This window comes from Ovis canadensis, chromosome 2 (genome assembly GCF_042477335.2).
Source record: "Ovis canadensis isolate MfBH-ARS-UI-01 breed Bighorn chromosome 2, ARS-UI_OviCan_v2, whole genome shotgun sequence".
Taxonomy (NCBI): domain Eukaryota; kingdom Metazoa; phylum Chordata; class Mammalia; order Artiodactyla; family Bovidae; genus Ovis; species Ovis canadensis.
The window spans coordinates 66,383,553-66,396,659 of NC_091246.1; the positions used below are offsets into that span (position 1 = coordinate 66,383,553).

At 37.9% G+C, this 13,107-nt stretch overlaps 1 protein-coding gene across 2 annotated transcripts in view; it reads left to right on the forward strand.

Moving 5' to 3' along the window:
* Positions 1-13,107, forward strand: part of TRPM3 (transient receptor potential cation channel subfamily M member 3) — a 596,910-nt gene that overhangs the window by 373,736 nt on the left and 210,067 nt on the right. For both annotated transcript variants that reach the window (XM_069574093.1, XM_069574094.1), the window contains one exon: positions 5,391-5,565. In XM_069574093.1, the coding sequence (XP_069430194.1) occupies positions 5,391-5,565 (175 nt within the window). The remainder of the gene's footprint in view (positions 1-5,390; positions 5,566-13,107) is intronic.

Below are 13,107 nucleotides of genomic sequence, written 5' to 3' on the forward strand. Positions count from 1 at the left end.
ATTCTAATGGAAATCTCTAAGAAGTTCTTGGTTCTGGTAGAAAATGAAAAATTTTCCCCAAACCAAAAGAGCAAGTATTAACCAAAAAAGCCTCTGAGGGACCTAGATAAAATGAGAACTTTTTGGTAATAATAAAGGTTGTATTTTTAAAAAACTATAAATCTAAACTGCTTTTTGTGACTGGTCCGTCAGTAGTTTCAGATGAACAAGTACATTTGTGAAGCTCTTTAGAATAATTATATTACTTCCTTTGTGGGCATAAATTGGTAGTGGTCCTTATGAATCCAGCTGGATCTTCAGTGAGTTCTCGAAATGCTTTCTTTATTTCACTAATAAAAATATACCATTCTTGATATTTTAAAAAGCTTTTTTCTTTACTAATGAGGTCATATGCTACAGATTTATAAAATTTATCTTCTCTAGAGACTTTTAAAATATCCCTTATCCAAAATACCATTTAGAAAAGAAAATGTGAATGGAAGAAATCAAGAAAAACAAGGAAAAGAGAAAGGAATGAAGGATAGGAGGAGAAATAAACTATAGATAGTGGGAAGTTTGGTTAATCAATATAACTGGGCAGTAACAATGTGATATAGTTTCCCCAGACTAGCGTTTTGTCTGAAAACCTTTTCTAGAACCTGTCTCAGACGTCTCAGTGCATTTCATCAGTTAAGTTCAGTTGCTGAGTTGTGTCTAACTCTTTGTGACCCCATTGACTGGAGCACGCCAGGCTTCCCTGTCCATCACCAATTCCCAGAGCTTTCTCAGACTTAAGTCCATCAAGTCAATGCCATCCAACCATCTCATCCTCTGTCGTCCCCTTCTTTTCCTGCCTTCAATCTTTCCCAGTATCAGGGCCTTTTGTGGTGAGTCAGTTCTTCACATCAGGTGGCCAAAGTATTGGAACTTCAGCTTTAGCATCAGTCCTTCCAGTGAATATTCAGGACTAATTTCCTTTAGGATGGGCTGGTTTGATCTCCTTGCAGTCCAAGGAACTCTAAAGAGTCTCCTCCAACACCACAGTTCAAAAGCATCAATTCTTCGGCATTCAGCTTTCTTTATAGTCCAACTCTCACATCTATACATGACTACTGGAAAAACCATAGCTTTGACTAGACAGACCTTAGTCAGCAAAGTAATGTCTCTGCTTTTTAATATGCTGTCTAGGTTGGTCATAGCTTTTCTTCCAAGGAGCAAGCATCTTTTAATTTCATGGCTGCGATCACCATCTCCAGTGATTTTTGGAGTCCAAGAAAATAAAGTCTGCACTGTTTTCATTGTTTCCCCATCTATTTGCCATGAAATGATGGGATTGAATTCCCCTGGTGGCTTAGGGGAATCTGCCTGCATTGCAGAAGACCCAGGTTCGATGCCTGGGTCGGGAAGATTCCCTGGAGAAGGGAATGGCAACCCATTCCAATATTCTTGCCTGGAAAATTCCATGGACAAAGGAGCCTAACGGTCCATGGGGTCACAAAGAGGCGGACATGACTGAGCAACTAACACTTTGACTTTCAGTGAGCTTCATAAAAGAACACAGACTGATGCTCATTGCATATATAGTGGTCCTTCAGTATCCTCAGGAGATTGGTTCCAGTCCCACCCCCCAGACACCAAAACTGCAGATGCTCAAGTCCTTTGTATAAAATGGTGCAGTATTTGCAGGCAGCCCATGCGTGTCCTGCAGTAAACTTTAAATCACCTCTAAATCACTTATAATACTCAGTACAGATCAATGCTATGGCATTAATTGCCAACGCCCAGCAAATTCAAGTTTTGCTTTTTGGATCTTGCTGGAATTTTTTTTTTCGATTTGCAGTTGGTTGAATTCATGGATGTGAAACTCACAGATACAGATGACCAACTGTGTATCAATGTTCTTAATTTAGGGTGGGGCTTTGTGAGAGTCCATTAGCAAGGTTTTTATGAATAGACTTTAGGAATCCATGAACTTTTAAAATTGCATAGAAGCATTTTTGTGACTATCCATATGTGCCTTTGTTTTTCTTGGGAAAAGATCATTGGCTTTCACTGGATTCACAAAAGTATTCAAAGATTCTTGTCTCAAAAAAAAAAATAGGCTAAGGACCATTACTTTGGATCATTACTAATTATTTTATATCATTTTCTTTTCTCAGAAAAAGGCAATACATGAGAGTAGGGTGTGTGTATGTGTGTGTATCTGTGTGTGTATTGACAAAAAAGTTTAATGTTACCATATATTGGCACATTTAATTTACACAAAGCGTATTTTTAGGCATGGCCTGATTCTCTACCACCTGTAACTAAGAAAATCAAAACTGCTACTATTTTAGGCTTTAAAGGTTTTTAATAGTCTTTGGAACAAATTTTTATCTAAAGGAAATGGGAGAGAATTTGGAGTCATTAGATATATTGGATATATTCAATTTATGAAAAAATAGATAATGTTTTGATTTTTGCTCCATCCAATTTTTAGCCCTGATATATATATATATATATATATATATATATATATATATATATATATATGAATTAATATAGTTGTTTCCTTCATTTCAGTTGCTTACAGCTTCATTTCAAATACAGGAAACATGACCATCTAAATGCTTCTCTATTTCTAGGGTGTAACAGTTAGATTTATTGACAGATACAGCTGACAGCTTATTGCTCACATCTGCCATGAAAAGTGATCCTTTGCACCTAGGCATGTGTGTGTGCTCTGTTGCTTTGTTGTGTTGACTCATTGTGACCTCATGGACTGTAGCCTGCCAGGGTCCTGTCCATGGGATTCTCCAGGTAAGAATACTGGAGGGGGTTTCCATGCCCTTCTCCAGGGGATCTTCCTGACCTAGGGATTGAACTCAGCTCTCCTGCATTGCAGGTGGATCCTTTAGTGTCTAAGTCACCAGGAAAGCCTATGTTTGCACCTATGTTTCCTCTCAAAGAGAGGAGAATTTTCCAGACATCTTACCTATTGTCTGGTAGACTCTAGATCAGGAATATTCTAGAAGGTCCATTTTATGACTTCTTCCTCCATGAATGGATCATAGTTGGTCTGTGAGTAGGAGTAATGATCCACTGATAGAATCAGTGCTCAAGAATGAGAATGTAGCCAATTTAGGCTAAACAGAATTTAGCCTATCTTAGAAGATCCTAGAAGTAGTGTAAATGTTGTCATTTGGTATAAAACAGCAGGTATGGTGTATTGTCCCTTGACTAAAACAATACGGGAGTATGTGCTGAAGAAAAGCAAAGGAGAAAACTAAATGGCATGGTACTTTGGAAATACCTTATAAAATATCTTTAAACATGTAAGTTTATGTATAAACATAAAATGCTTTATAAAATAACTTGTAATGTACCTTGGAAAAGAGTCTTTTCCAAGGCACTTTAGAATATAAATCTGTATAGGAGTGGGTATTTTTTATGTCAGAAAATTCTCCTCAAAAAGAAGTATGCTGTGTTAACATTTCAAGTTAGCCCTAATCTTCAATGTGCCTTTCAACAGGAGCTTAATCATAATCAACAGCAGTGGGGAAAGTGTCTCCTTCATAGACACCAAAACAGAGCTTTAAAATGCCCTTTTGTTTGAGTCCTTAGGGCTCTGGGTCAAAGGAGAACAGCATGACCTTTTACTTCCCTCTTCTTGGATTTGAGAGAGTTAATTCTCAAAAACTTCCCATCCACAGAAAACTCTGATGAGACTATGAGTCATCTGTCTCACAATTCCTTTCGGGAACAAAAAGAAATCTTGGCTTCTTGCCTTAATCAACAATTGTCATTTTCTTACATTTTTTAAATGTAAATTTAAAATAGCATTCTTCTATGTGTAACTGGCATTTTGGACCATTCTTTACAGATGAAAATCAAACCATGAAAAACACTGATTTAAGGCCCTAAGGAGACTGATGTACTTATACTTTAGAAGTAAAACTGGTCACACAAGTCTAATAGAATCTTTTATTAATGGAGCAAGAAATCAAACATCAAACTCATTTCTCATAGGGAAGCAGTTTCTTGATAAAAGATAAAATATCATAGCAGAAGGGGGAAGACAAAGAACTGAGGTGACTAAGGGGTTTTTTCAGTTCATATTTACAGAAATGGTACAAAAGCTTGATTCTTTCCTCTTTAAGATAACTGCTTTGTGTACCTTACAAAACCATCTCATTGTTATGGAACTGCCCATTTTCCTAACTATACTGAGAAGATAGAGTGAAAAAATACGATGTGACAAAATAAGTTATTGAACAAAGGAAGTTATTCATTCACCAATGATGATAACTTGAGGGGTCACTTGAAAACTAATTTGTTTCTCATGGGCTTCCCTGGTGGCTCAGATGGTAAAGAGTCTGCCTGCAATGAGGGAGACCTAGGTTTGATCCCTGGGTCAGGAGGATCTCCTTGAGAAGGGAATGGCTACCCACTCCACTATTCTTGCCTGGAGAATTCCATGGACAGAGAGAGAAGCCTGGCAGGCTACAGTCCATGGGGCTGCAGAGTAGGACATGACTGAGAGACTAACACTTCCACTTTTCTTTCACTTTCTTTTCTCATCAGGTCTCTCATGGACATTTGTTTTCAGTACTTCTCTATACGTTAGATTGAACATACATAAGTGCTGATGTTAGGGTAATTTTTTACTTGAAAACAGCAGTGTCTCTTGACTCAGTGTAAATAGCTGAAATTCCTTAATTCAGCTGAATTCAATCAATGTTTGCCCATCATGTGCGTGGCAACTCACTCTATGGTGAAGGACACAATAATGGCAAATGGCAGATGCCATATCTCATGGTAATTTATTATGACCGTTATATGTTAAAAATCCATAACCAAGCTGATCACCTGTGGCCTGAAATAGATAGACCCCTAATTTAGCTAGCAGTTGATTCCACAAGTTAAAATATACCCCCAGCTGATTTTGGTAGCCTTTAATATAAAAACCACTTAGGCATTTTCTTAGCACTGTGATAACTTCAGGAAGGTGACTTTTTTTTCTTTTAACTTTCCATGTTTCATATAGGAAACTGGCCATTGAAATTCACATGAGACTTGCTTATGATCACATTTAGCTTCCAATCTTTCAGCTACTGGCTTCCTCTACTAACCAGCTTTCCCAGCTTCTCACTCTATGCCTCCCCTGTGAGGTATTGTCATCAACATGTTAACTGACCCCAGCACCCTGGGAGTTACAGGGAGAGGGCAAAGTCTAATGGACTCTCTGGTAGGAAAATTCTGCTGAAGGGTTTTCTGTAAATTTTCGCTCTGTGTTATCCCTTCATATGTTGTTTCCTCCCCATGCTCAGTAATTTTAGTTTGTGCTTTTTGTTTCTCTTTTTGTTTCTTTGGTTTGCTGGCTTTGTGTTCTTTTCTCTTTTTTTTCCTTTTCTTTTCCTTTTTTAATGCAGGAATCGGTCAAGGCGTTCCAGTGGTGGCACTGATTGTGGAAGGAGGACCCAATGTGATCTCAATTGTCTTGGAGTACCTTCGAGACACCCCTCCTGTGCCAGTTGTTGTCTGTGATGGGAGTGGACGAGCATCCGACATCCTGGCATTTGGGCATAAATATTCAGAAGAAGGCGGGTAGGTAATTTGCCAGGCCCTGGATTTAAACTATGAGTGTTAAGCTTGTGTTCCAAACTTGGAAGAGAGTGTGTAAGTTGATTGATGGTTTGGCATGGGAAGGAGGCTGGGAAGAGCAGGAGAACATATTCTAAATGTCCTGTGAAGTGGGAAATACCATGAAAGCTACGCTAGTCCACACTGATGATAAGGAGAACTAGGGGAATGGAGGGGCCATAGGACATGGGCTCCTTCCTCTTCATTTTCCTTTTCTCTTTTCCTCCTTCCACTAAGGAATTGGTGTTGGGTTTTTTTTTTTTCCAATGACTTTTATTGGAAGATAGTTGACTTATAATATGTTAGTTTAGGTGTACATTCCTTATAAATATATATATGTATATATTATTTTTCATATTCTCTTCATATATAGGTAATTACAGAATACTGAGTAGAGTTCCTTGTGCTATACAGTAGGTCATCAGTTGTCATCTATTCTATGTATAGTAGCATATATGTGTTAATCCCGATCTCCCAATTCATCACTCCCCTCCCCATGTTTTCCCTTTGATAATCATAAATTTGTTTTAAAGATTTATGTTTTCCCTTTGGTGATCATACGTTTGATTTTGAGATTTTTGAGTTGGTTTCTGTTTTGTAAATAGGTTCATTTGTATCATTTTTATTAGATTCCACATATAAGTGATATTATATGATTTTCTCTGCCTGACTTACTTTACTTAGTATGATACTCCCTGGGTCCATTCATGTTGCTGCATGTGGCATTATTTCATTCTTTTTAATGACTGCATAGTATTCCATTATATACGTACACCATATCTTCTTTATCCATTCCTCTGTCAATTGATACTTAGGTTGCTTCCATCTCCCAGCTGTTGGAGATAGTACCGCGATGAATATTAGAATGTGTGTATCCTTTTTGAATTATGGTTCTCTCCAGATATATGCCAGGGACTGGGATTGCTAGATCATATGGTAGCTCTATTTTTAGTTTTTTAAGGAACCTCCATACTTTCTCCATAGGAGGGTTCCCTTTTCTCCACACCCTCTTCAGCATTTATTGTTTGTAGGTTTTTAATGATGGCCATTCTGGCAGGTGTGAGGTGATACCTCATTGCAGTTTCAAAGGTATATTACAAAGCTATAGTCATTAAAACAGTATGTTACTAGCACAAAAACAGAAATCTAGCTCAGTGGAATAAGATGGAAAGTCCAGAGATAAACCCATGCGCCTATGGTCTAATCTGTGACAGAGGAAGCAAGAAGATGCAATGGGGAAAAGACAGTCTTTTCAATAAGTGGTGCTGGGAAAACTGAGAAGCCACTTGAAAAAGAATGAAATTAAAACGCTCTCTAACACCATACACAAAAATAAAGTGAATTAAAGACCTAAATGTAAGGATGGATACTATAATACTCTTAAAGGAAAACATAGGCAGAACACTCTCTGACTTAAATTGCAATGATATCTTTTTTGACCCACCTCCTAGAGTAATTAAAATAAAAATACACAAATGAGATCTAATTAAACTTAACAACTGTTGCACACCAAAGGAAACCATAAACAACATGAAAACATAACCTACAGAATGGGAGAAAATATTTGCAAACTATGCAACTGACAAGGGATTAATCAAAATATACAAACAGCTTGTGCAGCTCAATGTCAAAAAAAAAAATCAAAAAATGAGCAGAAGATCTAAATTGACATTTCTCCAAAGAAGACACACAAATGGCTAAAAAGCACAGAAACTGGGTTTTTACATGTGAAGCACAACTAACCTGGACCACATAATGGAGGTTAGCAACTTGAGAGAAGCTGGGATCTGCAACTTCCAGGCTTGACCTCCAAACACTAGCTTTCCCAAGCTGCTATGTGTGTACAAATACTAAATGTTTACAAAAGCGTTTGGTGCCCTGTCCCATCATATCCCTCTAGACTGGCTTGGAGAGTGGACTGTCTATAATGGTAACCACTCTGGTCCTGTGTAAACTGATCTTGAATCCTTCACACACTTTCCTTGATCTAGCAGCTCCCTTCCCCGTGCTGCTTTCAACAGTCCAAGGCACCAACCCTTTGGAGGACTTCCTTGCACAGCCAGCCCCTGCATCTGAGATCCCCTCCTGCAGATGATTAGAAGTAATTCATCTGAAGATGTGGGTGACTTTAAGGAGGAGAACTCAAAGGAGCTATTGAAGTTTTAAAAAAGGAATTTCCTAACCTAATCAATTCTAACTCATGGATGTAATGGGAGAAAGAAACCCCAAAGGAATTGGGCATCTTTTATTCATCCCTCCCATAAATATACAGTAAGTGTCTACTGGGTGCCATGCACTAAGATATGGAAGAAAAAAAAACTATTTCTACCCTCAAAGAGCTCATAGCAAGTCTTATAAACTGACAAGTGTATCATTATAATAATAGTAATGACAGGTGAGTTTGTCTACTCGGACCACTCCCTCTGGCGCCTCTCCCTCACCCAGCCCAATTTAAAACAGACTCAGCATGGCAACTCAATGCCATTTCTCCTCTCCCCATTCCTCCTCTTGTCTTTGTCACCAGCCGAGCACACCTGGTAAGGCATTAAGCAGCACACTTCCCTTAGTTAGTACAGGTACTAGCCCTTAGTTCGTGTACCTAGGCATGTGAAAGGAAGAAAATCAGAGGCACAGAGCTCTCAACTTAACATTGTGAACACTGACAGTGACTTTGCTGCTGCTGCTGTGCCAAGTCGCATCAGTCGTGTCTAACTCTGTGCAACCCCATAGATGGCAGCCCACCAGGCTCCACCATCCCTGGGATTCTCCAGGCAAGAACACTGGAGTGGGTTGCCATTTCCTTCTCCAATGCATGAAAGTGAAAAGTGAAAGTGCAGTTGCTCAGTCATGTCTGACTCTTCCTGACCACATGGACTACAGCCCACCAGGCTCCTCCGTCCATGGGATTTTCCAGGCAAGAGTCCTGGAGTGAGTTACCATTGCCTTCTCCAGTGACTTTAGGCCCTGTTGAAACTTTTGATATTAAAAGAGAAAAGCACCAAGTTAGAGTTTGCTTCTGGCAAATTCGATGAAGTTATCATTATCTTCTTTAATGGTAAGTACCAGTCCATTTTATAGTTAACAAACTAAACAGAATATTTGCCTACATGGTCCTGTGTCTGTTACCAATAAAAGTTGAAGATCCTCAGCTATGCTTTGTTGTTCAGTCACTCAGTCGTGCCCAACTCTTTGTGACTCCTTGGACTGCAGCATGCCAGACTTCCCTATCCTTCACCATCTCCCATCCCAGAGCTTGCTCAAACTCATGTCCAATGATGCTTTGCTTTTATTAAAAACTTAGCCGTAGTTCTCATTAATTTAAATATAACAATCAGTTATTAAAGAATGTATATAGCCTTTAGCTTTGGCACTTTTTCTGTCTTAGTGCTGGCATTGTTTTGTTGTATTCCTACAAAGTAGATGTAAGTTTGCACTCAGAATGCATATTTCCTTTCAAGAAACCTCAGCACTTCAGATTTCCAGGTTTATATACAATGAAAATATGGACCTTGTGCTTGTTTTTTTGTCGTTGTCTTGGGTTGGGTTCCTTGAAAAATGTTGAAATCTCTGATAAGCTGCTTTTCCTGATTCTGTTTTAATATAAGAGAAATATTACACATTTGGAGCTGGGCATGGCTCTATATATTATTTAACCTAGGGGACAGATACACAGAGAAATTAAGTGCTTTCTCCAGGCCATACAGCCCATGATCCCAGGCCAGTTCAGTATATTATAAAAATTTACTGAAATGTGTTTTGTGGTATATGCTCTATTGTTTCCTCATACAGTACTTCAATGATACTATCTTTTAAATATATAAGTATACTTAAGCTGCCTTCAGCTTTCTCTTTTTGTTATAATTTAATTTTTTATTTTTATGTGTATTCTAAAAAGATAAAATCAATGCATTTCTGGTTACAAACTGAAATCCAAGCAGATCAGCTCTATATCATATGGATTCTTTTCCTTCCCCCACCCAGAACATCATACCCCAACTCTAAAATTAAGAGTCAGAAATACCATGCCCTATAATGAGTATAACTAGTACGAAGATAAAGAGTTAAGATATTTTTATATCTTTAGAATTATTAAAATTAAAACCAATAATTTTCAGAAAATTTTTAAAATGATTATTAAGAACATAGAAGACTAAAAGGGAACATTATATTTGCTGATCTAAATATGAGTGAGTGAAAGTCACTCAGTCATGTCTGACTCTCTGCGACCCCATGAACTATACAGTCCATGAAATTCTCCAGGCCAGAACACTGGAGTGGGTATCCTTTCCCTTCTCCAGGAGATCTTCCCAACCCAGGGATCAAACTTAGGTCTCCTACATTGTGGGTGGATTCTTTACCATCTGAACCACATGGAAAGCCCTAAATCTAAATATATATATATATTAATATTATGATAAAAGTATGCTCTGCTTCAGGAAAGCAGTTATAAATTTAACATGATCAAATGCATTCAGAATGTTTCTGTGTGCCCTCTGAATAACTGCCAGAATTAATCATGTTTATTTAACTTGATAAGAAATTGTCCAACCACACATGTGCAGCCAGTTTTAAAAATCATTAGTGTGCCTATTATATGCTTAAAAAAAAAATGACCCAGCTGGACTTTATTCATCAAGAAGCATTTTTCTTTGATTTTCAACAGAGTCCAACAGAGTTGAGACATATTTCACTACAAGTAAATATAAATGCGTAACTATGTTCATATAAACAGAGTACGCTGCAGCCCATGGGGTCACGAAGAGCTGGACACGACTGAGCGAGTTCACTTTCACTTTTCACTTTCATGTATTGGAGAAGGAAATGGCAACCCACTCCAGTGTTCTTGCCTGGAGAATCCCAGGGACGGTGGAGGCTGGTGGGCTGCCATCTATGGGATTGCATAGAGTTGCTCACAACTGAAGTGACTTAGCAGCAGCAGCAGCATGCAAATAAAAGTGTGCGATTGTACATATAATATTGAATATAGGGAACATATATACTTGGTTTATGAAACCTGAATTGGGGTTTGAAATAATTTATTTTTATTTTTCAGTTACTTTAGAAATGTAAATACAATTTTTAAAATTTTAACTTCATTTACAAGTTGTTGAATAATATATGCCCAAGGACTATAAATTTTTATATTCAGCTCTAAAGCTTTTCAATTTCATAATCCTAAAGATGTGGAAAAAAATTTACATACTTTGTATCTGAACTTTTGTGAACTTGATATTTTGACTTTAAATTCTCTGCTAATAACCACCTTTCAAGAACATGAATCTGAAAGGGAATGACTCTGGAAGCAAACTATGATTGGAAAAACTGATTAACTTTTGTAGATGAGATTATGTGAGGTAGAAAAAGGCAGACTATCTCAGTGCTGTGGGTTTGGATAAACTAGGAGACAATTACAATTAAATTCTTATTTTTATCTTTTCTCCCCATCTCTGTTCTGAGGCATATACTATCAGAAAAAAAAAATGGTCAGACTTCGTTTTTTTCCTTATTGATGTACTGGATTTTCTATTTCTCATCTGTCTTAGTTTACAATGAGTCACAAGTCACTTTCCCTGACTAATTTCATTGCTGTAGAAATATTATCAAATGTTATTTCTGCATCATGAATGACTCAGCACTGTAGGCATAAATAGATGACTGCTATCCAAGTAGCATTAGATTTAGTTACCTCAGTTTTTAAATATTAGGATTCCCCTTTTTGCTGTGTTGCCTGAGATGACCAGCTTTACTCCTAGTCAGGAATACCCTTCCAATTGTAGGTGCCTGAAGAGCAAGTCAAAGATTACTTTGCTTGATAATTGTCAACTCAAGTCTCAGATTTCAGAGAAATATGGTCTAGCCCTTCATTTATCAGTTAGTGAGCAAGTACCCACTGATGAAAAATGTCAGCCTGAAAAAGACATCTGAATGAATGTGTGTCCTGAGATGATGCCCCTTCTTCATCCAAATTGTTTTATTGATGTTTGTGTTTATTTTGTCAAGTTTATGCCCAAAATTATCACCTGGATTTACCATTTTTAGATACCTGAGGCAAGAAGCAGAACTCAAAGAAGCAGAAAACCTTAAAGTTTTAAGTAGTCATAGCTTTTGGAAGGTCATCAACGGGGCAGGCACAGATAGACTTCACATCCTTATGTGCCCATGGAATTTGCCTCAGGTACTGTGAAGAATAAATGAGCAAGGGCTCGATTTCAAATATAGGAGGTGAATAATGTATTCAAGATAAAAGTCTGATTTGTCTGTTTAAAGGGAACTTCCTTGGTGGCTCAGCAGTAAAGAATCTACCTGCCAAAACAGGAAAAATGAATTTGATCCCTGGGTCAGGAAGATCCCCTGGAGAAGGAAATGGCCACCCCACTCCAGTATTTTTGCCTGGTAAATCCCATGTACAGAGGAGCCTGGTGGGCTACAATCCGTGGGGTCACAAAGAGTCGGCCATGACTCAGTGACTAAACAGCAACACAACAATGGGGTCCCTACATTTTTGGATTGAAAGTGAAAGTGAATTAGATGAAGTAAAGGCATAAATGAAATACAAAGTGGAAATGAAGGAAAATTTGTTGCATGGCTTCAAATTATATAACTGTATCCTAACAGAGATGTGACAGGTTTGTTTCCAAAGAACATGAAAATGACCAAAGACGAGAAAATCCATCAGGAAAGTATCATTTTAGAACTCCAGGTGTAGACTGTATTCCCTAAGGCATGTCTTTCTGGGTGGTGGCCACTGGTTCCTTCTGCTCCTCAAGAGAGTTCTAGCTAAAGCTGAAGGATGCCACAGGCCTGTCATTTGTCTCTGTGAGATCTGTCCAAAGAAAGTAATTGATCTTGATGGATGGTACTCCAGCATGATTTAGACATAATTGGAATGTCAAGTGAGAAAGAAGGAAACAAATAGCAAGCATGCCAACTTCGTGTCCATTTTATTTGTTGTTAATTTCATCTTGCCTTGTCTCTTTTCTAGAATTTTCTATAAAAAGCATGTCAAAACTGGATTCTGTCTTGTGACCTCAGAAGGGAAGTAAGAAACGTTGGAAACGTCTTGTACAGACACAGAATACTGGTGCCTTTATTATTATTATTTTTTTTAATTGCTGCCTTTGTAAACTGCTTTCCAAGTTAACCTTTCACTGTAAGAGGTTAGGCAGGATGTGGCACATTGGAGATTAATTGGAAATCTACAACACAGGCATGAGTACCAGTAACTAGTATACATGTATACATAGTATACATGATGAATGTATAAAGTGTCACCAGAGCACACAGCTCTTGAGTGTGGCATTCCTCATGAGAATCAGTCAGTGGGAACATTTACGTTAATTATCCACAAAATGGCAATATAATGACTCTATTGCTTCTTTTCCCCTTTCCCATCAAATACTAATATTCTAAACTGAGAGTATGAATGATCCAAGGAAAAGCTAACATATGACCCTCTTTTATGCAGCTCAACACAGAAAAAAGAACCAATCTGAACAGGTTGAAGGA